The 23,847-nt window shown below is 46.5% G+C and overlaps 1 protein-coding gene across 1 annotated transcript; it reads left to right on the top strand.

The window, feature by feature from the left end:
- LOC140387403 (ceroid-lipofuscinosis neuronal protein 6 homolog) lies at positions 1 to 18,451 on the top strand. Its single transcript, XM_072470474.1, has 7 exons — positions 1 to 253; positions 8,146 to 8,260; positions 8,988 to 9,086; positions 9,968 to 10,156; positions 11,705 to 11,760; positions 14,334 to 14,456; positions 16,917 to 18,451. Exons 1-7 carry the CDS (start codon positions 204 to 206, stop codon positions 17,185 to 17,187), a joined length of 903 nt encoding a protein of 300 aa, XP_072326575.1. The 5' UTR covers positions 1 to 203; the 3' UTR covers positions 17,188 to 18,451.
- Positions 18,452 to 23,847: the final 5,396 nt, after the last annotated feature.

Below are 23,847 nucleotides of genomic sequence, written 5' to 3'. Positions count from 1 at the left end.
GGGGGTGAGGGGGAGAGTCTGCCCCCAGTCACAGGCGCTGCAGATGTGCCCAGAGGTTGTGGAGGGAGAGAGGGAGCTTTCTACCGGAGCTGGAGGAGGAGGAGGTGAGCACAGACCGAAGCGACATTAAAGCTCTTGTCAAGACAAGGGAGCTTGTGGCCAGAGGACAGACCAGCAGCCAGCCAGCGGAGAGAGAGCCCAGCATGCGGAAGCGACAACAACCTTCTCTGCAAACTCCCTTCTTCCTGCCCAGGTTTGGCTGCTGTGGGGGTTTCAATGTTGAACTGTGTGCTGTTTAATTCTCTTTTGTTTTTAAAGGCAACGGGAGCTCAGCCAGGAAATCTGCACCCCCCCCCCCCCCCCTTACAGACCCCCAAAACCCCTCTTCCCTCAGCAACACTCAACAAATTCAAATGCTTGTACCTTTTTTTAGAAAGAGTCATTCTCAGATGTTATCCCAGAAATATCGCTCTTCCCACTCCTCCCACTGCACTGCCAACATGGGGGAAACGCACAGGAAGGTTTTCATTTATATAGCGCCTCACAACCTCAGCAATCCCAAAGTGCCTGGCAGCCAGTGGGAACACTTTTTTTTTGTTATTTGAAGTGGTGCTCGTGGTTGTAACGTCGGGAGCCTGTGGTCCCATAAACTATTAGATAACCATGACCAAGCAATCTTTTTTTTGTGAGTGTGTGTGATGTCTATTTGAGGGATAAATATTGGCCGGGACATAGAAAATAGAAGCCGGAGGAGGCCTTTCGGCCCTTTGAGTCTGCTCCTCCATTCATTATAATCATGGCTGATCATCAGGTTCAATATCCTGATCCTGCCTCCCCCCCCCCCCCCCCCCATATCCCTTTAGCTCCAAGAACTAGATCTGATTCCTCTTTGAAATCACACAACGTTTTGGCCTCAACTACTTTCTCTGGTAGCGAATTCCACAGATTCACCACTCTCTGGGTGAAGAAATGTCTCCTCACCTCAGTCCCCTTCTCCTCAAACTATGAGCCCTAGTTCTGGGCTCCCCCATCCATTGGGAACATTGTTTCTGAATCTACCCTGTCTAATCCTGTTGGAATTTTGCAAGTTTCGATGAGATCCCCCCTCACTCTTCTAAACTCCAATGAATATAATCCTAACCGATTTAGTCTCGCCTCGTACGACAGGACATCAGGATGGGAGGGTGGGGAATAGTGCCTGGAGATCTTTCACCTCCACCTTGGGGAGCAGAAATGTTTCATCAGATAGGTCGCACCACCGATAATGCAACCCTCCCTCAGTGATGCACTGGAATGTCGGCCTGGACTTTGTGTTCAAGTCTGGAGTGGATCTTGAACCAGAGGCTGACTCTGAGACCAGTGTGCTGAGCCACACTGTTTAACCCTTACTGCAGGGATAAACCTTACCCCCGTGACTAGAATCAGTCTCTCTTTAACTTTTTGTTTTGCCTCCAGTTGGACTGCTTTCGACATTCCCTGGATGGGACATCTGCAACGAGATTTAATTCTGTCTTTCTCATCTGGGCTATCGCACCAAATCTGTCGGGAGGGAATTTTTTCCATTTACCTTTGCAATCTGCAAATCCCTAGTCTGATAGCAATTGGGATAATGATATCGGGAATAATACTGTTTTTGGCTGACCCCCTTCTCCTGTGATGCTGGGGCTGAAATGAGCCTTCTTTCAAAGCAGTGATTGGGTGTTAATGAATGGATTGCAGGGAGGGGATTGACAAAGCGCAAAGGGCTATTGATTTTCTCCTTTAGCACGTTCAGCCAAGACCAATTTTGCCATACTTTGCAGCTCCACTCACTCCTGCAGTATCTCACCCATGTGGCTATTATTTTGTTCCTTGAAAAAGGGAGGTCAGACAGTGGCCTGGCAACTATTCATCTGTGCATACCATCACAGAAAATGCCAGAAATCTGAAAATTAAATAAAAATAACTACGGTCTGGAAAAACAAAGTGTCAATCAGCCTCGAGAGAGAGAGAGAGAGAGAGAGAGAGAGAAGGAATGAAAATGACTCTTTTACTCTTCCAGATACTGATAGACCTTCAATGTATTTCCAGCATTGTAACAACATAGGAAAATATGAAACTGGAATGGGAGCAGGCCATTTGGCCCCTCAAGCCTGGTTCCCCATTTAATAACATCGTGACTGATTTGACTGTGGCCTTAACTTCATTTTCCTCTCCGTAACCCTTAATTCCCATGTAGATCAAAAATCTGTCTAACTGCACCTTGAATATATCAATGATCTAGCCTCCACTGATCTCTGCGGTAGAGAATTCTCTACTGAGTAGTACTGCACTCCTGTATGCTTCACCCGATGCCTGTGTCTATGTATTTACATTGTGCATTTATCGTATGTCCTATGTTTTTTTCATGTTTGGAACAATCTGTCTGGACTGTACGCAGAATACGTTTCACTGTACCTCGGTACACGTGACAATAAAACAATTCCAAAGGTCGCAAACCCTTTGAGAGAATCCCTCCATCCTAAATTGGAGGCCCCTTATTCTGAAACTATGCTCCCTACTTCTAGATTCCCACTTCTAGATTCCCCTACAAGGGGAAACATCCTCTCCGCATTCACCCTGTGAATGTTCTTGATTTATTGTCTTTTCGTGGTTCGATGTTTCCTACTTTTGTTATTTGTTTGTGTCAATTGGAGCTGTTATCAAAGTGTTAATTGTATCAGTTTTCCATCGGACAAGTTTGCGCACCATAATCCGATTTGCTTTTCTGGCAGAAACCTAGCCACCTGCATCTATGTTCATTTTGTGCCCTACAAGTGCTTTAACAGCCCCTTAACTGCTCAAGTAATCAGCAAGGGGCATTAGTCTCACTACAGACACCAAAATAATGAATTCTTCATGGTCCCTTGGACAGTTCTGGGGCCAGAAGCCTCTCAGGGAGGTTTATGTTGGTTGTTTGGGTTTGGGATATCGGGGGAATGCTCTAAGCTTGGTAGTAGCGTTTTGCCAAGTAAGGTGAGTAGCCAGTATGTTGCCGGTTAGCACAGGAGAAGCACCTTTATTGCGTTAACATTTTGAAGAGATTAGTAACATTTCTAATTACACTGATTGTACAGAATACTCTCCACTTAACGTGTGAAATACATTTGTTTGTTCGTTTATAGCCAAGCAACAGTCTAATCAAAATGTACATTCTTACCCCTACACAATGCAGCATGTGATATATTCCATAAGCCAGTGTATTATGGCAAGACTTCTCTCCTGTGACACCTGTGTCTCATTACGTAGATCTCCATAAGGACACCCTCCTGTTCATCGGGAATGCAAGATCCACTTACAGGAGAATACATATTGTAACCACCCCTGAAACCGAACAATGCCTGTTTCCTGTCCTTGCCTGGCTGACTTCTAGATTCACAACATTAGTATTTAATTGTATGTATGTTGCCCTCCTCCTAAGTTTGAAATGGAGGTGATCAAAACTATGAAGTGCAGCACGATAGCACAGTGGTTAGCACTATGGCTTCACAGCACCAGGGTTCCCGGTTCAATTCCCGGCTTGCGTCACTGTCTGTGCGGAGTCTGCACGTTCTCCCCATGTCTGTGTAGGTTTCCCCCGGGTGCTCCGGTTTCCTCCCCGAAAGACGTGTTATTAGATAATTTGGACATTCTGAATTCTCCCTCTGTGTACCCGAACAGGCGCCGGAATGTGGCGACTAGGGTATTTGCACTGTAACTTCATTGCAGTGTTAATGTAAGCCTACTTTTGACAATAAAGATTATTATTTTTATGATAGAGTAAATAAGGAAAAACTATTTCCACTGGTAGGACAGTGGGAACCAGAGATATAAGGTGATTGGGCTTTTTAAAAAAAAAAAAAAAAAAATTTGAGTTATTTTGAGCTGGAATTTGTTGTCCGAAGAGGTGGTTGAAGCAGATCTAATCAACTTCCAAATGTACATTGGATAAATACTTGTGGGGGAGTGAGACTAATTGGAAGCTCTCTCAAAGAGCTCGCTCAGATCCAGTGGAGTGAATGGGCTCCTCTGGTGATGTGATTCGATGATCAGAAACAAAAAAAATAAAGAACAATATGATTGTTTTGAAATGATCAGCTTATGTAGTTTGGGTTGAATATTGCACTTAAATTAACTTGCTTGTTAATTACGCCTTCTTTTAAGCATGCAATCCCCTAAGAGTTCTAGTTTCCTACTGGAGAAGACAAACTTTTTGGGTTAAGCAATGCACTGGCTCCCTTTTTCAATTCTTTACTGCTGACTTGGTCAACATGCTGGTGGATGCAGCAAGTGGACTCTTTGAAAGGTGAACTGGATGTTCAATCTCCACATTCTGCATCTGGACCACCTCCTCCGCTCAAAGAAAGATTTCCATTTCTGTGGCACCTTTCTCAACCCCAATATGTCCCAAGAAGACTTATAACCATTGAAGTACACTTGAAGCTTGTGCAGGCAGTAAGTGGAGACATGTGCAAACGTTTTTTTAAAGTCATGTGGATTGAGGGATAAATATTGGCCAGGGCACCAGGGAGAACTCCCTTGCTCTTCTTCAAAGTAGTGTCGCCTGCTCTTTTGAGAGAGCAAACTAAGCCTTTTTCGCTAACAAATGTTTCCTGCAAGAACAGATTATAGTTATTTCTGTCACAGACCTGTAGCTCATTTTACATCCACTGTGCTGCAAACATTGTAAAAATATTTCAAACTATTCAATGTAGATACCATTCAAGACAAATCAGTCCACCTGATAGGCAACCATTAGTATCCACTCCCTGCGCAGTGTTACAGAGTGTTCAATCTACAGGATACATTACAGCAACATGTCAAGGCCGCTCGCACAGCACCTCTCAACTGGGCAGATCCAAATGAATGCTATCACCTCTGAAATCACGCACCATTCCTGATTTGAAAATATATCGACGTTTCTTCATTGTCGGAGGATTGAAACCCTGCGACCCTCCCCCCGCTCCCTAACAGCACTGTGGGTGTACCTGCACCACAGGGACTGCAGCGGTTCGAGAATAAGGTTCCTCATCACTCCCGTTGACCCTGCTGAGTATGGCGAAATCACCGACATCGATCCATCCACAGAGGGTTTATTCCCTCATCCCTTAGACGTTGTCTTAGGACATCGATGAGACCACATCTCGACTGTGCAGTTTTGGTCTCCTTATTTAAAGGAAGGATGCAAATTGGGTTGGAGGTGGTTCAGAGGATATTTGCTTGGAGTACAACATGGGAAAATGTGAAGTTGTGCACTTTGGCAGGAAGAATGAAAGAAAATGGTACTTAAACAGGGAGTGACTGCAGAATTCCAAGGTGCAGAGGGATCTAGGTTTTCTGGTTCATGAATCACAAAAGGTTAGTATGCAGGTACAGCAAGTAATTAAGGAGGTTAATAGAATGCTTTGCTTTATAATGAGATGAATTGAACGGTGTGTACAATTTTGGTCTCCTTATTTGAGGAAGGATGTAAATGCATTGGAAGCAGTTCAAAGGAGCGTTTACTAGATTGACACATGGAATGAGCGGGTTGTCTTATGAGGACAGGTTGGCAAGGCTGGGCTTGTTACCACTGGAGTCCAGAAGAGTGAGGGGCAACTTGATTGAGGTTAATAAGATGATGAGGGCTTTTGACAAAGTGGACGTGGAAAGGATGTTTCCTCCTATGGGTGAGTCACTAGCAGGGACACTATTGTAAAATTAGTAGTAGCCCTTTATAAGACAGAAATGTGGAGAATTTCTTCCTGAGGGTTGTGTGACTTTGGAACCGTCTGCCTCAGAAGGCAGTGGAGGCCGGGTCACTGAATATTTTTAAGGGAGAGATAGATAGACTCTTGTTAGGCAAGGGTCAGGGTTAGATGGGAATGCGGAACTGGAAACATAAACAGATCGGCCATGATCTTATTGAATGGCGGAGCAGGTTGGAGGGGCCGAATGGCCTACATCTGCTCCAATCTCATATGCTCATTGGCCACTGGGGAATGGAAGTGTTTAGAATGCAGTGATTCCTAAACCCCAGAATCGGGCAACAAGTCTCTAACAAATGGATGATGCTCAGAAATTATTATTTGTAACTCAAGTACAGCTTATTGAGAGATTTAAAAACTTAAATGCAACTTACAGTGGATGCCCAGGGTCAGTAAATGTGACAGGAATGGTAATGAGTTAACCTTTATGATGTAAGCAGTGGTGATGTGATTGTGTCATGTGACTACAAAAATGGAGGAGACCGATTCTTACCCCTGTGTGTTTATTACTGAAAATAGACGTCTGTGGCAAAGGCACTAGAATTATTGGCTCTAATTTCTCCCCCCTTCACCTCCTCAAATGCTGTTGAGGAACAGCTCTACCGACCCGTGGGGCATTTTGGCCACCTCTGAACCTAGACGGTGAATTCCGCCAGTGCTGCAGCTGGTTTGGAAAACCCAAGGAGGTGGGGGGGCATGGGTTAAGATTCAGCCAATTTCGCAGGAAAGGGGCTCTGGGGAATTGCCGAGACACATTGTCCATAAACTGAGCCGGGAACCAGACAGATTTGCCAATCAAAGCTTGGGAGACCAAAGAGAATCCTCGGAGCAACATGGAGGTAATCCCCTAGACAGAGGCGATATTCCGCACTGGCTGACCCCAAAATGAATGGGGGATTGACCCCCGCCCCCCCTACCCACAATCCCCTCTGACTCTGTCATTGAGAGTTCGTAATCAGTACAATTGATCTCAATCCTGCTCCATCCCAACCTGTACACTCGCGTCTACTTCCAGAACGTGTTTATTTCTGTCCTGGCTGAGATTAACTAACCCGATGTGACCCAGGGATGGGAAGGGGAAGGCCCTGGTCCCTGTGGATCAGTAGGCAGCTGATTGATGTAGGTATCAGCACCTGAAATTGCACTCCAAACTATAAACATCAGAAAAAGTGCGTGGAGCTGTCTGGTCACCATACTCGAGGACCAGGTTAACAAAGCTAAACACTAAAGGATTAAGCTGCATTATACATGATACAAATGGGCATTGGATTCATCTGAAGCCTAGAACACATCTATCATCTATTTTGACATCAAACTCCACATCCCCTTACATTCACCAAAGCCTTTGGCCAGAGAGTTGTTACAATTTATTAGCATGAGGCTAATTCCCCCTGCTTTTGTCCAAATAGCTTAAAAGTTTTTTATTTCTCAATAAAGATCAACTTTCCTTTTGAAAAGTGTTGCAGATTCTATTAGTTACTGGGCAGTTCATACCCTAGTAACCCTCTGCCCAAATAGGGTTGCTGCTAACCACCCCTTAGCCCCCACCTTTCTTCAGCTTAATATCGCATCCAAAAGTCTGAACTCTGAAGCTTCAACCTAGATTGTCCGCAGGTCAAAGATCGGCCGGGGGGGGGGGGGGGGGGGGGGGCGTCAAACGGGTTGAGTGTGTCAACCTTCAAAACACACCAATAGTTGGCGGTAAGAACGAGAGACCAATGGTCAGCCACATTTGATGTGGAGTGGCACTCCACAAGCTCTAAGCTCCGAGCAACAGACTAGCGACCTGTTCCAGGTATTGCTATCAATTGCGACGAGACGAGAGTAGGGAGTAATCAAGGCTTTATTAAGCAGAGATGTGTGGCCTCCTGCAACTGCTACCAGAATGGGAGCAGCTCGGTGTGCACACACATTTATACTCTGCCCAGGCAGGGATCTACCCCCGTACCTGTAGTACAGGAGTCTTACCGTATTACCTCTAATAACAACTATTATACAATCAGTGGTGACTACCACACTAGCTATGGAAACAGACAAAAGTCTGCCTTAGTGCATCACTGGGTGCAGGAAGAGAATTAGAATGGAGTGGAAAATGTGGGGTTAGAACCTTTGAACTCATTGGGTGAGTGCGTTACTGGACAAACCAAAGTAAACACCGCCACACCTTTTTTTTAAAAAAAGTTTTTTTTTTCTTTTATATCCTCTTATTGTTCCTTATCCCTAAAATATATCACCTCACATTGCTGCAGGTGAGATTTTACTGGAGTTAGACACAAGTGATGGAATCCCAGGAGGTTTGGCTGTGGTGTGTCTCGTCATGTTTCAATAGAACAAGCAGAGGGCAGGTTTTCAAAGGATGTGTTCAGCTCCAATTATGATGCTGTGTCCTCTTATTCCATAGGAATGTAGGAAGTGAGCCGGAGAACCCAGATAAAAAACCTCAGTTTCACCTGGATCTTTGGTTTTATTTCACCGTGCAAAACTGGATCCTGGATTTTGGGCGTCCTATTGCAATGGTGAGTCATGAACCAACAAATGATATTGACCAAACGGGACCAGGGCTCACTCGCCCAATCGCTATTCGGAGACCCCAAGCTGAGGCTCTTTCCTCGAGCAAAGAGAAGGCAGGGGGGGTGACCAGATGGGGGACCTTAAAATTATTGAAGGAGTTTGATTGGGTCGACGGAGAAAAGGTTTTTACACTTGTGTGGGGGCGGCCAGAACTTTGAGCCGTCAATATGAGCGAGTCACTAATACGTCCAAGAGGGCATTCAGGAGGAACCTCTTTACCCAGAGAGAGTGGTGAAAATGTGGAACTCACTACCTCAGACAAAAAAAAGTAGTTGAGATAAATAGTGTCGAGGAATCTGGATAAACACACGTTGGGGAAAGAGATAGAAGGATATGCTGACGGGTTGAGATGACAGGCTCGTGTGGAGGGAGGGGAAAAACCAACATGGAAGAGTTCGGGTAAATGGCCCGTTTCTGTGCTCGACCTCCAGTGTAATCTATGTGGAAAGTGAATTCTGAGGACATTGGGTTGTGATATTTCCTTATCGCTTCCTGGTCCAATACACTCTGTCTGGTTGTATACATGGAAAATGGATTCTTCATCAAACTACCTGAGGTATACTAGGTAACTCATTAGGAGAGAGGGAGATTGGGAAGATAATTTATACTAGATCTGTTTTTTTTCCCATTTTAAAAGAAAAACTGACCAGGGTCTGTTGTGCTTCATTGTAGATCATCTTTCCAGTAGAATGGTTTCCATTGAATAAACTGAGTGTTGGTGATTATTTTCACATGGCCTATAACATCATCACACCTTTCCTCCTACTGAAGGTAACGTCTTTGCTGTTGACTATTTTAGATGTTGTGATTGGAGAAAATAAGTGTCCTGTCGGTGAATCCATTGCCCCTTTTCTGATGGCTACGTGACTGAACATGGTTCTGGATCTGAGTCTGGGGAACACAAAGGTTCCGACTTTGATTTGCAACCCTTGCTGAGTTGGATTTTCATTCGGGGTTTAGCAGTGGAGATGCTGTAACTTGTTGGGGCAGGGGAGGGTGGAGAATTGGTACAGCCAAATGCTGATTTCTTTCCAATGAATCCTGCTTGAAAAGGTCATGGTTGTTGGGTGAGGCCAGGATGGGGCCAGCCTGTGTTGTCGTATATGCTTGAATAGTTTGCTGATGCTTACAATCCAGGCTTACCCAGTATCCCAGGGTCTTTGCAACCATAGGGGTGGCATAGTGGCACAGTGGTTAGCACTGCTGCCTCACCGCTCCCGGGACCCGGGTTCAATTTCGGCCTCGGGTAACTGCCTGTACGGAATTTGCACGTTCTCCCCGTGTCTGCGTGGGTTTCCTCCGGGTGCTCCGGTTTCCTCCCACATTCCAAAGATGTGCAGGTTAGGTGGATTGGCCATGATAAATTTGCCCATTGGTGTCCAAAAAAGGTTAAGTAGGGTGGCTTGGGCTTATGTAGGGTGCTCTTTCCAAGGGCTGGTGCAGACTCATTGGGCCAAATGGCCTCCTTCTGCCCTGTAAATTCTATGATTCTATGTTCCTTCTGAAAAGGGAGAAAGTGTGAAAATAGAAGCAAAATTGGACAAATGTATGGACACATGTCACAGACGACCAGAATTGGAGAAGAAAACTTGTCAAGCTCTCAACAGCACTTATTTCAGGATATTTCACTCACCCTTTCATACCTTCTGCAGCTTATTGAACGTTCTCCCAAGACTCTCCCGATCTCCGCAGTGTACATCTGTATAATAACGTTTGTTATGGGAGCCAGCATTCACCTCGTTGGCGATTCAGTGAATCATCGTCTGATTTTAAGTGGGTACCAGCTCCACCTGTCCGTGCGGGAAAACCCGATTATGAAGGACTTGAAGCCACAAACATTGGTAAGAAAAGCGCTTCAGTCAGATTTAAACCTGTGCAAGCTCAGCTTGGTCAAAGGTGCTGCAGTGAGTTTGACTTCGCACATCTTCCACATCCCCCATTGGAATGGTTCCGCCATTTTAATCACTGCACCTCTGGTGGACATGCCAACAGCTGCCACGGTCTCGACTCTGGACCCCTCCTCCCCTTCTTTTCCTCCCCCCTTTCCCTCCCCACTCATTCTACCATGTCAATGAGGGTATATAAATGCAAGTTATTGTTCAAATCCACACTAAACTGAAAATATCTTCCGACTGTGACTGTGAGGCATCTACAATTAAATAAACATGGAAAGTGCTGGAAACACTTGGGTCAGGGAGCATCTGTGGGGAGAGAGAGACAGTTCACCTTTCAGGTGGTCAAACTTTTCCCAGAACTATGTAAGATTTTCCGGTATGAAATTGAATTTGGAGGCCTCTGTCCAGTTCTGAAAGGTGTGATGCTGTCAGCACAAAACTGTCCTTTTTAAAAAAAATTATTCTTTCACGGGATGTGGGCCTGCATTTCCTGCCCTTGAACTGAGTGACTTGCTGACTCATTTTTTTCAGAGGGCATTTTAAGAGCAAACCAACCACATTGCTGTGGGGCTGAAGTCACATGTAGGTCAGACCAGGTAAGGATGGCAGATTTCCTTCCCTAAAGGACATTCATGAGATGGGTTTTTACAACAATTGGCAATGGACTCATGGTCATTTTTATTGAATTCGCTTCCCATGTATGCATGGCTCTCACCTCCACGACCCAAAGATGTGCAGAGTAGGTGGATTGCCAAGCTAAATGGGCAGCACAGTGGTTAGCACAGGTGCTTCACAGCTCCAGGGTCCCAGGTTCGATTCCCGGCTTGGGTCACTGTCTGTGCGGAGTCTGCACGTTCTCCCCGTGTGTGCGTGGGTTTCCTCCGGGTGCTCCGGTTTCCTCCCACAAGTCCCGAAAGATGTGCTGTCAGGTAAATTGGACATTCTGAATTCTCTCTCCGTGTACCCGAACAGGCGCCGGAATGTGGTGACTAGGGGATTTTCACGGAAAATTCATTGCATTGTTAATGTAAGCCTACTTGTGACAATAAAGATTATTATTATTATACAAATTGCACCTTAATTGGAAAACATTTTTTTTTAAATGTAATTGAATTCAAATGTCATCATCTGCTATGGTGGTATTCAAACCCCAGGTCCCCCAGAACATTTCCATGTTTCGCTAGATTACTAATCCAGTGACAATACCACGACACAACCGCCTCCCCTTAATTGGCGTTTGGCCAGTCCAGTAATCTCATTCCAGGAAGGCTCAGGAGGTGGGTTGGAGCCGGTGTCCTGACACAGGTACAGGGTCAGGGAAAGTGGGAGCTCACTGTTCACCCGATCAATTTGCTTTGCAACTCTGATGCGTGGGGCTGAACGCTCGAACTGGCAAACGTTCCATTCTCTAGCACCGCTCCGCCTGCTCTGAGCACAACATTCACACAGGTCTGGATAGTTTCGAAGTTACGATTTCTCTTGTTAAACCCACAGATTGACTCTTTTGAGCTGCTGTATTACTACGACGAATCCTTGGGTCACTTGATGTGGTAAGCAAGCTAACGAAAGAGATAAATAACTCTGACCATCCATCGCTGGTACAAAAGACAGCCAGAGATCGACCTGATGGTCAGTGGCTGAAGGTTGTGGTTCTGAACCGCATAACCGAGGCAGGTCCCGCCTGAATATGCCCAGTCTTGTCTTGCCAGTTGCTCACCGCCAGGGCAGCAGTTATGTCTATGGGTCAGGGAACGGGTGCTGGGTGGAGTTCCTCCACCGCTGGCACCTGGGCACGTGGACCTTTGGGAGTGTGGTTGCCTTACCGGTTGCTCAAATGTCTCAGTTCACACATGATGAATGGCCATCTGGTCTCGTGGGGTGTTCGATTCCTGTCGGGATGCTAGTCGGCTGCCTGTAACTGGGGAAAGGTTGTTTGGGGGGGGGGGGGGGGGGCGGAGGGGTTGAAAAATAAAGCAGCTCCTGGGACAGAATTACCTAGCCAATTCTCTGTGTAAGATTGTGTCAGGATTCCCGCTCTAGGTTTTGAACCTAGAAGTACACCCGCTAATTCTACATTCCCAGCAGAACAGTATGGGAAGGGCTACGGCGCCGTACAGCAATGTATCCATCTGGAAGGAGGTATTGCCAAAATGTCCCATATCTTGTTTCAATGCCGCATTGCTGCAGAAGTTGAATGGAGCAGCGTTTATGTAGATTCATTAACTTTTGATGACAGTATGAAACTTAGGCTTAACATATCGAGCGGAACATTCATTTAAACATAAGAGCTGGCTCTCCGTCCTCTTCACCCTCCACTGAGCTCGGTCTCTTGCTCCTTAACACTCTCCCCTCCTCGCACCCACTCTTTCTCAGGGATCCAGTTACTCTGTGAAAGGATGTATCTTACATTGCCGTGGTCAGCGAGGTGACTGTGCACAGACCTAGGGGTGTAGGATGGTGTTCTCTATATTGCCTATTTCTCGGATCACCGGTGGCTCTTCCTGTGAAATCTCTATGTGGGTTTTATTGTTTTATTTGAGGCTTGCTCAGTAATGATGGCACAACTCCAGCAAGCACAGCCTCGCATTCTTATTGGCATTGGTGTTGAGTCAAGTTCTTCTGTGGAAAAGTGTGTAACGGGCAAACTACCAAACACTTTGCTCAACCATTATTTTGTTCGACTAAACTACCTTTTCTCTTCCAAATAACAAGATTGATACATTCGCCACTGCAGTTCAGATGAGAGGGTGACACTAGGAAACTGCAGCATTCCTATTACGAGACTGGGGGGGGGGGGGGGAGGGGAGCGGAAAGGGCTCCCCTTTGACGTCGGTCTGTGCTAAGTAGGTTGATCCCTGATGCGTTACTTACAGGTGACCGAACCTCTACAGAGCTACAGTACAATACACAGGATTACAGAGCCACGTTACACACAACTATTATATAACTATGTACAATACTAGGGAAGTACAGTGGTGTATCACCACAATCCCATTGATCTCAAAGCTCCTGAACTGAGAGGGGGATAAAAGACAAGTATTTACTCTTAATTGCCACTGAAATGTGTGTCTGTGAATATGTATGTGAGTGTGTGAATGTTTGTGTGCATCTTTGTAGAATGTGAGTGTGACATATATATGTGTGTGTGTGTTCGCATATGTGTGAGGATTGGATCACCCATCACACTCTGCAACCCACGTTTAAATAACCTGGATTCTCCGATTTTGAGCTATGGCCGAAGGAAGTGTGTAGTTCTGTGCCGAAAAAGTCGGCAAGACCCCAGCACCGACCCTGCGACCGGTGAGGGACTAGCAGCCGCGCCACGTAACACGCATGGGCCTTACATGAAATAAACAGCCGGAGTATTGCCGGGTCCGTGGCCGCGCATGTGCACGGCGAAGACCTGCAGCGGTCGAGCCGTACAACATGGTGCTGGCCACGCGCCGACCCGTTCTGCCAGATACTGCCTCCTGGACACTCCCTTGCCACCCCCAGGCCACCCCCCCACACCGGCCCTCGCCAAAGCCCCCCTGGTCAGCAGCACGGCTCCCCCCCCCCCCCCCCCCCCCCGACTGTGGTGGTGCTGGACACAGTCCGCAGCCGCCACGCCGGGTTCACGAAAACTGAGAGCACGAGTGAACCATGCCATCATGAACTCGCCCCATCGGGAGCGGAGCATCGGGGAGAGGACCTTCAGGTAACTTCCTGAGGCCGTCCCAAGGGTGTGCGGCGGACTCCTCGATGAAGCCATTTTGTAGGGGGGGGGGGGGGGGGTGGAGCATCCAAAAACAGGCGCCTCCCCCGATTCGGTCGTAAACAGGGGTTCTCCGCCCGATCGGCGATTACGGAATCGGCGTCGGGCAACGGATAATCCCGCCCCCTGGCTTGTGTGGAAACCTGCTCCCAGCCATGACATTTCTATGTCACTTAGAAACCAACGCAAGAGGCAGCTCGATGTTGCAAAGAACCTTGTACCTTTTCTCGTTCCCTGATTAACCGTTGCGTGTGTACATGCTTGTATAAAAAGTCTATTTGTGAGGCTGCAGTACGACTGTTACTTTGGTCACTGCAGCATGAGGACTGTTTGACTAATAGCTGCGTTGTGTTGATTTTTGTGCTCCAGGTATGTTCCTTTCTTCATCATTATCAGCCTGTATTTCACCGGCTGCTTCACTCGCAGTAGCAAGGACAGCAGAATGCCCCTATCAGCGTGGCTGCTCCTAGGCCCAAGTAGCTTGTACTACTGGTAAGAGATGAGCAAATATTTAGCAAAGGACAGCCACGGCTTTCTTTAGTTGTGCGTTTTAGTATCGGTTGGGGCTCAGTCGGTTGCACTTGAGCCTTGGAGTCCAGAAGAAAAAGTCCCAGCTTCAAATCCCATTCCAGGGCTCGAGCACACTAATCCAGACTGGCGCTCCAGTGCAGTACCGAGGCAGTGCTGCATTGTTAGCGGTGCCATCTTTTTGAATGAGCCATTGATCTAATGCTCCACCTGTCCGCTGGGGTGGGTGTGAAAGATTCAGCGGCACTATTTTGAAGAGGGGCAGGCGAGTTCTCCCTGGTGTCCTGCCCAATATTTACCGTTCAATCAACACCACAAAAGAACAGACTATTTGGCCATTATCACACTGCGATTTGTGGGAACGACTGCCGCCTTTCCAATGGTACAACAGTGACTATACTGCAAAAGCACATCACTGGCTGTAATGCATTTTGAAATTGTTGTGATTTGGAATGGTGCTATATAAATGCAAGTCTTGGGTGGGACAGTGGTTAGCCCTGCTGCCTCACGGCGCCGAGGTCCCAGGTTCGATCCCGGCCCTTGGCCACTGTCCGTGTGGAGTTTGCACATTCTCCCCGTGTCTGCGTGGGTCTCACTTCCACAACCCAAAGATGTGCAGGGTAGGTGGATTGGCCACGCTAAACTGCCCCTCAATTAGGTGAAAAAAAGGAATTGGGCACTCTAAATTAATAACTAAATGCAAGTCTTTCTTCTCCCCTAAATATAACTTGATTAATTCTGGGGTGCAAGTACAATTGTGTAGTGGTTATGGCGCTGGTCTCGTCAACCAGGTGACAATCCAGAGAATGCGAGTTCATAACTCACCCGTTCGGCAGCACAGCGGTTAGCACAGTTGCTTCACAGCTGCAGGGTCCCAGGTTCGATTCCCAGCTTGGGTCACTGTCTGTGCGGAGTCTGCACGTTCTCCCCGTGTCTATGTGGGTTTCCTCCGGGTGCTCCGGTTTCCTCCCACAGTCCAAAGATTTGCAGGCTAGGTGGATTGGCCGTGCTAAATTGCCCTTAGTGTCCAAAAAAGGTTAGGCAGGGTTGATGGGTTACGGGGATAGGGTGGGTGGTGTGGGCTTAAGTAGGATGCTCTTTCCAAGGGCTGGTGTAGACCCGATGGGCCGAATTGCCTCCTTCTGCACTGTAAATTCTATGATTCCACGAAATTCAGTTTTTAAAAAAATCTAGAAATAAAAGTCACTTTATTAAACAGCGACCACAAAGCTGTCAGTTTGTGAGTTTGAAAAGAAAACACAAGTAGTTCAAACCAACAGCAAACCCACTATCCTTTCCCAGTCTGGCCACCACTTGACTCCTGCCTCACATTTTAATTATCCGCTGACATACCTTACAAGCCGCACGCCTGTACTAACCCACAACTCTGTTCCCCGAGGACGTGGCTCACCACCATCTTCTCGGGACATCTGGGGACGAGCATTGAACCTTGACCTTGCCAGTGGCACCCGGGTCCTGAAAATGGAAGTGTAGCAGAAACATCAGCCACCATTCCTGCTGATTGCACGGTGACTGCAGGAAGGTAAGCCTCAGGCCGGACAAGGTGTGACAACCCCTTGGCCAAACAGCCGGCCAGGCTAACAGAATGGTCATCTGGCTGAATACTGCCAGTGACGTCGCAAGATAATGATGGGTGAGGAAGATCCATTCAGCCCATCTTAATTCCATCGAAAGATCTTGCGTCACCTCGTTTCAGCACCCAGTTGGTCCTTAACTGACTCCAGGGGCATGTGTTGATCACTCCTTTTATTAGGATTGGAATTATTTCCATCGATGCTCTCAGGACAGATGTAAAATGGGCTGTCAACTCGCTAACATCCGTTTAGCGCTCCTTTCTGGTATCCATTTTAAATTTGCCTTTTACTAGTTTGCCCACCTGTCCTAATATTGCAAATGAATGTAAACCACACTCTAATCTAAGCTGTCACCTTCAGGAGTTGAAGGGTTAACAAAAGGGGAGTTTTTTTAAAAATTCATTCGTGGGAAGTGGGCATTGCTGGCTGGGCCCATCACTAATTGACCTTGAGGGGAAGTTGAGAGTCAACCTCATTGCTGTGGGTCTGGAGTCACATGTAGGTCAGACCAGGTAAGGACGGCAGATTTCCTTCCCTAAAGGACATTAGTGAACCAGATGTTTTTTTTTTATTTTTACGACAAACAGCAATGGTTTCATGGTCATCATTAGACTTTTAATTCCAGATTTTTATCGAGTTCAAATTTCACCATCTGCGGTGGGCGGATTTGAACCTGGGTCCCCAGAGCATTACTCTGGGTCCCTGGTTAACTAGTCCAGTGACAATACCACTACGCCACCACCTCCCCACTGTGGGATAGAGATTATTGGTCAGATTTTTTTGAAGAACTGGATTGCATACCCCTTTCACACCGTTTCTTTCCTTCCAGGTATTTGGTGACTGAAGGTCAGATCTTTGTCCTCTATATCTTTACTGCCTTTGCCATGATGGCGACAGTAATGCACAAGAAACGCAAAGGGCTGGTGATGGATAGTAACGGTCTATTCCTATTCTACTCCTTCTGCATTGCACTGGTCCTGATCTCTGCTTGGGTGGCTTTCTTGTGGAACGACAAAATTCTCCGGAAAAAGTACCCTGGAGTCATGTACGTGCCGGAACCCTGGGCATATTACACCCTGCACATCAAGAAAACACCGTAACCTCTTGCCGGGTCCTGTTTCCGAACCTGCTTTAGTCAACTCTCCAACTCCCCCGAGTAATTGATAGTTGAGTGTTTCTCTAGGGCACAGTTGTACTCGCCACATCAATCCACAGCGCTTTCAGTTAGGCATTGATGCAAGTTTGCACTGGTTGCAGTATAACTCCAGACTGATGCAAAATATAATGTGGCGTTTTCAAAAGCGTTCTGGGTGGTGCACTCAATCTCCCTCCAACAACAGCCCCCCCACCCCCCAAAAAAAACCTGTTACAATTTCTTATGCAATTTTTTTAATATCGGGAAAAAGCAGTTCTGGCCCTTGCTGCATTTACAGTAAAACCATGTTGGGTCAGAGGAAATCTCTCGTTCATAGACCCGCGTCCAGGCTGCGAATCACTGAGAATTAGCTGGGGAGTGGGACTAATTGGGTAACTCCTTCAAAGGGCCCATCCAGGCGCGATGGGCCGAATGGCCTCCCTTAGCGCTGTATGATTCTATGACTGACCATCTCTTGTGAAACTAAAACTTTAGGCCAGAAATTGCTATTGACGATATTTATTGATCCAGTCCTTTAACCAGTTCATTGAACATTTTTATGCCTGCTCTTTTAACAAATGCAATAACTCATTAGTTTAAGTTTGGTTAACACGTAACTGGAGTGGAGAACCGAGAGATACACATGCAGACTGGAGTAGATCTTCGCTGCGTACAATTGTGTAAAGTGGGTGATAGTTGAAGTTAATAAAAAATAGCCTGCCAACTCCACCATTATTGTGGAGATGCCGGCATTGGACTGGGGTGGGCACAGTACGAAGCCTTACAACACCAGGTTAAAGTCCAACAGGTTTGTTTGGAATCACTAGCTTTCGGAGCGTTGCTCCTTTGTTAGGTGAGTGAAGAGGTAGGTCACACAAAAACATACATGGACAAAGCCAATGATGCAAGATGATACTTTGAACACCGAATGGCCGAGCAGAAACAAATAGCTAACTTCTACACGCATGAGTATGGCCTCAACCAGGACCTTGGGTTCATGTCTCACTACATTCACTCCCCACCATCTGGTCTGGGCTTGCGAAATCCTACCAACTGTCCTGGCTTGAGACAATTCACACCTCTTTAACCTGTGATTATCTCTCTCCAGCTGGACCTGTAAAGACTTATTACGTGCAAAGACTCACATTCAAAGTATCATCTTGCATTATTGAATTTGTCCATATGTGTTTGTGTAACCTGCCTCTTCACTCACCTGAGGAAGGAGCAGCGCTCCGAAAGCTAGTGATTCCAAACAAACCTGTTGGACTTTAACCTGGAGTTGTAAGACTTCTTACTGTGTGCACCATCATTGAACTCGAAGAAGGTTTATCCAGCGTGTTGACTCACTGCAGTCGTCTCTACAAGAGTTTGTTTAAAAAATAAAAATAACCTCTATTCTATTGACGGGATTTGTTTTTAAAAGTTTTGTGCTGCTGTCTTTTTATGCTGATTGCTTGAGAATGTAGAATTTGGGATTAAAACCCAGTTCACTCTGCGGCAAATTGGTAAAACAGAATCTTAAACTTTGTTCGTCCGTGATTCTAATTGAATGGTCAGGGCCATGTTCTGTGAGTTATTAATCGCCACCATGGACCAAGATATCTCAGGGCCACAAACACCCAGCTCACCCAAATCTTAAACAATAAACGTCTGTGACAAAACCTGCGTCAAAATATGATTATTTTTTTTTCTTTAATGATGTACTGTTTTAAAATAACAAGTCAAAATGGAATCTGTGTACTTTTTTTTACCTAAACCCGCATAGTAGAGCACGTGAGATTATGTATGTAAATGGCATAAATTGTTTGTTCTGTTAACGAAGCGGATCTGGAGGATTTTGTTCTTCCAAGAATTTCACAATGTAACTCTTCAATGGCCTTGTTGGCGTGGGAGCCACAAGATGTGTCTATTCGCTCATTTCATATGTCGTGCAGTAATCCTTTTGGAATTTTTTTTTCTTGGAATATCTAACATATCCTTGGATACCGCGAAATGGTATAAAAACTATTTTTTTGTAGCTCTTTCTTTCACTTAAACTGTGAAGCAGGGGAGAGATTCCGGCACCAGCGGTGTCCAAACATCTTTTTTTCCTGAAAGACTGGTTTCATCCAGATGTTCACCAAACTGCTTAAGAAATATCTTCTAAATATTCCCCGTGTCTGCGTGGGCCTCACCCTCACACCCAAAAGATGTGCAGGATAGGTGGATCGGCCACGCTAAATTGCCCGTTAAGTGGTAAACAAAATAATTGGATACTCTAAATTTCTTTTAAAAACTTCGAAAGAGAATATATTTGAAGCCTATGTGGGCCGCTTCAATCTTCAATTTTTCTATTTATTTCCATCGTGAATTCTTTATGTCTTGCTGCTTCTTAGTCATTCATCTCAACACAGCAGTAAATCTGACCGTATCCAGCCCCCCCACCCCTGTCCCCATAACCCCAACTAACCTGCACATATTTGTACAGCAAGGGGCAATTGATCATGGCCAATCCATGCACATCTTTTGACTGTGGGAGGAAACCAGAGCACCCGGACAGTGGGAGAACGTGCAAACTCCATACAGACACCGCCCCCCCCACCCCGTCCCCCCATTGCTAACCAACATCTTCACTTTTCCCTTTGTATTTCTAGGCTTTGTGGCAGAGAATGGCACATGCTGACTGTCTTCGGTGTCAAGTATCATACTGTACCTGCACAATGCTCTAATCTTTAATGATATATTTTAAAGCATTACTGTTGGGAATCTCCGCTCCATCCCCCCCCCCCCCACTTCCCCCGACCCCCCAGCCGCGTGTTTCTCAGGGGCGGGCGGTGTCGCGCTATTTTCTGAGGGTGGGATTCTCTGCTCCTGTGACTGTCAGTGAAATTTCCCCTTGAAGTCAGCCCATCCCGACGGGAAATCCACGGGTGGGGACGCGCTGCCGGCGGACATGGAGAATCCTGCCGCCAGTGAGGGGCCGGAGCATTCTATGTTTTAAAAACAAACTTGAACTGGGCAGCACAGTAGCACAAGTGGATAGCACTGGGTTTCACAGCGCCAGGGGCCCAGGTTCGATTCCCCGCTGGGTCACTGTCTGTGCGGAGTCTGCACGTCCTCCCCGTGTCTGCGTGGGTTTCCTCCGGGTGCACCGGTTTCCTCCCACAGTCCAAAGATGTGCAGGTTAGGTGGATTGGCCATGATAAATTGCCCTTAGTGTCCAGAAAGGCTAGGAGGGGTTATTGGGTTAAGAGGGGTCATTGGGTTACGGGGATAGGGTGGAAGTGAGGGCTTAAGTGGGTCAGTGCAGACTCGATGGGCTGAATGGCCTCCTTCTGCACTGAATGTTCTATGTTCTTAAGATGGCCCCTCGGAGCCACCATCCAGTTTTTTGCAGATTGCGTCATCGTATCTCGCTCGAGGACAAAGCTACCTTTTCTGATATTATTACATGGTGGTTTTGGGCAGGAGGTAAACAAAACCCCACTGCCACCTTTGTTGTAAAAATGCCTCGTCAAATCTAAAGGCTTTGGCCACCAAAAAAAACACAGGTGGGTGAAGACTTCAGATCATTAATTAAATTATCACAATCTCTTCTGTGGGATTTGACTCCCCACTGATGTCAGGTCACATGATACAGTGGCTATTTTGTCTCCCTGCTAAAGATATAGCGGGAAATTCAAACTGCTTTTCCAAAGGACGCCTTCCGAGACGCTGATAGAATTCCCGCAGAGGCAGAGGGTCTGACGGGGAAAGCCATCGACTGCTGCAACCAGTTAAGTAGCAAATTAGCCACCAACAATATCTTGAAAGAGAAGCTACAGCTTGGTCTCTCTCCTCTAACCTGTTCTGTCTTCACACCGACCTGTGAAGACAACTTCCAGGTCGATCTTCTCTAGGTACCATCACATCGCCTGAGAAATCTCTGCGTTTTCAAGACCACTTCAGCTAAAGTAACAACTCAACTGCTGCACCAAAATAGCGATGGAGTTGAATTCCATTTTTATAATTACTACCTCTGACTATCTAGTTTTTGAGTGTGTCGGTGAGCTGAGTGAGACAGTCTGTTTTCGTTAACCTCAGGGGCAACTGTGTAAGAAATAAACAAACTCTCCTACTTTTAAAAACACAAAAGCTTGCTGCTGGCTTATTTAAATTGACCCAATCACTCTGAGGGTGAGAAAATACTCACGTCCATGTACTGATATATTCAATCACGGGCAACAAATAAACCAGTTCAAAATTGTGACAGAAGCAATTGTGTTTTTTTTTAACCTCCCTTTAATTCTTCTTGTCATTCCTGGGCCTCTATCTTTGCCATAAGTCTCACCTGTAGTCCCTTATCAAATGCACAATGAAGATGAACAAAACTACATCCACTGCATTTCCTTTATCTCGTCTGTCTTCACAGAGTTCCATGGGATTGCTCAACTATGACCTACTCTTTTCACTTTCCATGCTGAATCATGTTTATTAATTCCATCTCACATTACAGACTGAAGTCTTACAGCACCAAGGTAAAGTCCAACAGGTTTATTTGAAATCACTGGCTTTCGGAGCGCTATGCTCCAAATAAACCTGTTGGACTTTAACCTAGTGCTGTAAGACTTCTTACAGTGCCCACCCCAGTCCAACGCTGGCATCTCCACATCACATTACAGACTGGCAGGCGATGTACCAGCAAGTAAAGTATGACCACCTGACCTACAATTTCCTGGCTTATGCCTGTCTCTTTATTTGAAGAAATGAGCCATATTTACTCGGACTCCAAACTATGAGGCGAGATTACACAAACTAGGGTTGTGTTTCCTGTAATTTGGAAAGTTAGAGTCTTTAAGGGGGCCAGATAGGGTAGATAGGAACCTATTTTGGCAGTCTGGGGAGTATGGAGCCAAGGGGTGTATTGCCTAAAGGTTCGAGCCAAGACTTTCAGGGGTTGAATTAGGAATCACTTAAAGGGTGGTAGGCAATTGGAACCCAATCAGCAGTTGATGCGAGAACAATGGTTGACTTTAAATCTGAGATTGATGCAATTTCGTTAACTCCAATTTTAATCATTTTCTTTTGCTTCATTTAAGACATTAGCAAAGGCCCCATTTGGTATCAGAGGTCACAGATCAGCCTTGCTCTTGTTGAATGGCAGAATAGGGGCAGCACGGCAGCATTGTCGGGGCAGCACGGTAGCATTGTGCATAGCACAATTGCTTCACAGCTCCAGGGTCCCAGGTTCGATTCCGGCTTGGGTCACTGCCTGTGCGGAGTCTGCACGTTCTCCCCGTGTGTGCGTGGGTTTCCTCCGGGTGCTCCGGTTTCCTCCCACAGTCCAAAGATGTGCAGGTTAGGTGGATTGGCCGTGCTAAATTGCCCTTAGTGTCCAAAATTGCCCTTAGTGTTGGGTGGGGTTACTGGGTTATGGGGATAGGGTGGAGGTGTTGACCTTGGGTAGGGTGCTCTTTCCAAGAGCCGGTGCAGACTCGATGGGCCGAATGGCCTCCTTCTGCACTGTAAATTCTATGATAATCTATGAATCTGCTCGAGGAGTTAAATGGCCTCAACCTGTTCCAATGTACCCAATTTCCAGTCTTCCAACACAATTTTCCTTTACAGAAAATTGGAAATTTGTAAGCCAGACCTCTGCTATTTGTTCCCGAGTTTCTTTGAGGCCATGTGGCTTAAGTAATTGGTTGATAACCTTCACTCACAGTTCTACACCCACCTCCAGCGGTTCATCTTCCAACAGCAACCCGACCCCGACTAAAAGTGACATTTTAAATCATTGCCGGAGTTCCCTGGTGAGAGTCCCTGTTCCCGCTGGCAGCACGCCCTCGCTAGCGCGTTCCCCGGCAGAAGGGAGTGGCTTCAATGGGAATCCAACCGCCAGCAAACGGTGCGCTGCCAATAAACTCGCAGTTGGGGGACCGGAGAATCCCGCCCCATATGAGCAGCATGGTAGTACAGTGGTTACCAACGTCGCTTCACAGCTCCAGGGTCCCAGGTCCGATTCCCGGCTTGGGTCACTGTCTGTGCGGAGTCTGCACGTTCTCCCCATGTCTGCGTGGGTTTCCTCCGGGTGCTCCGGTTTCCTCCCTCAAGTCCCGAAAGACGTGCTTGTTAGGTGAATTGGACATTCTGAATTCTCCCTCGGTGTACCTGAACAGACGCCGGAGTGTGGCGACTAGGGGCTTTTCACAGTAACTTCACTGCAGTGTTAATGTAAGCCTACTTGTGACACTAATAAAGATTATTATTATTTCTCCGAGGTTCCCTCTTTTCCTTTCTAATCACACTTTGTTGTATCTTTTCTGTAAGTATATTTTGGCTTTCGAAGAACAAAGAACAATACAGCACAGGAACAGGCCCTTCGGCCCTCCAAGCCTGTTCCGGTCATGATACCAACCTTGGCCAAAATCCCTCAGCACTTCCTTGTGCCGTATCCCTCTATACCCATCCTATCCATGTGTTTGTCAAGATGCCTTTTGAACGCTGTTAATGTATCCGCTTCCACAACCTCCCCTGGCAACGTTCCAGGCACTCACCACCCTCTGCATAAGAAACCTGCCTCGCACATCTCCTCTAAATTTTGCCCCACAGACCTTAAAATTATGCACCCACCCCCCTAGTGACTGACCCCCTCCACCCTGGGAAA

The sequence above is a fragment of the Scyliorhinus torazame genome, chromosome 12 (assembly GCF_047496885.1).
Source record: "Scyliorhinus torazame isolate Kashiwa2021f chromosome 12, sScyTor2.1, whole genome shotgun sequence".
Taxonomy (NCBI): Eukaryota; Metazoa; Chordata; class Chondrichthyes; order Carcharhiniformes; family Scyliorhinidae; genus Scyliorhinus; species Scyliorhinus torazame.
Note: the sequence above shows the minus strand (reverse complement) of the source record. Positions and strands in the feature narration are given on the sequence as shown.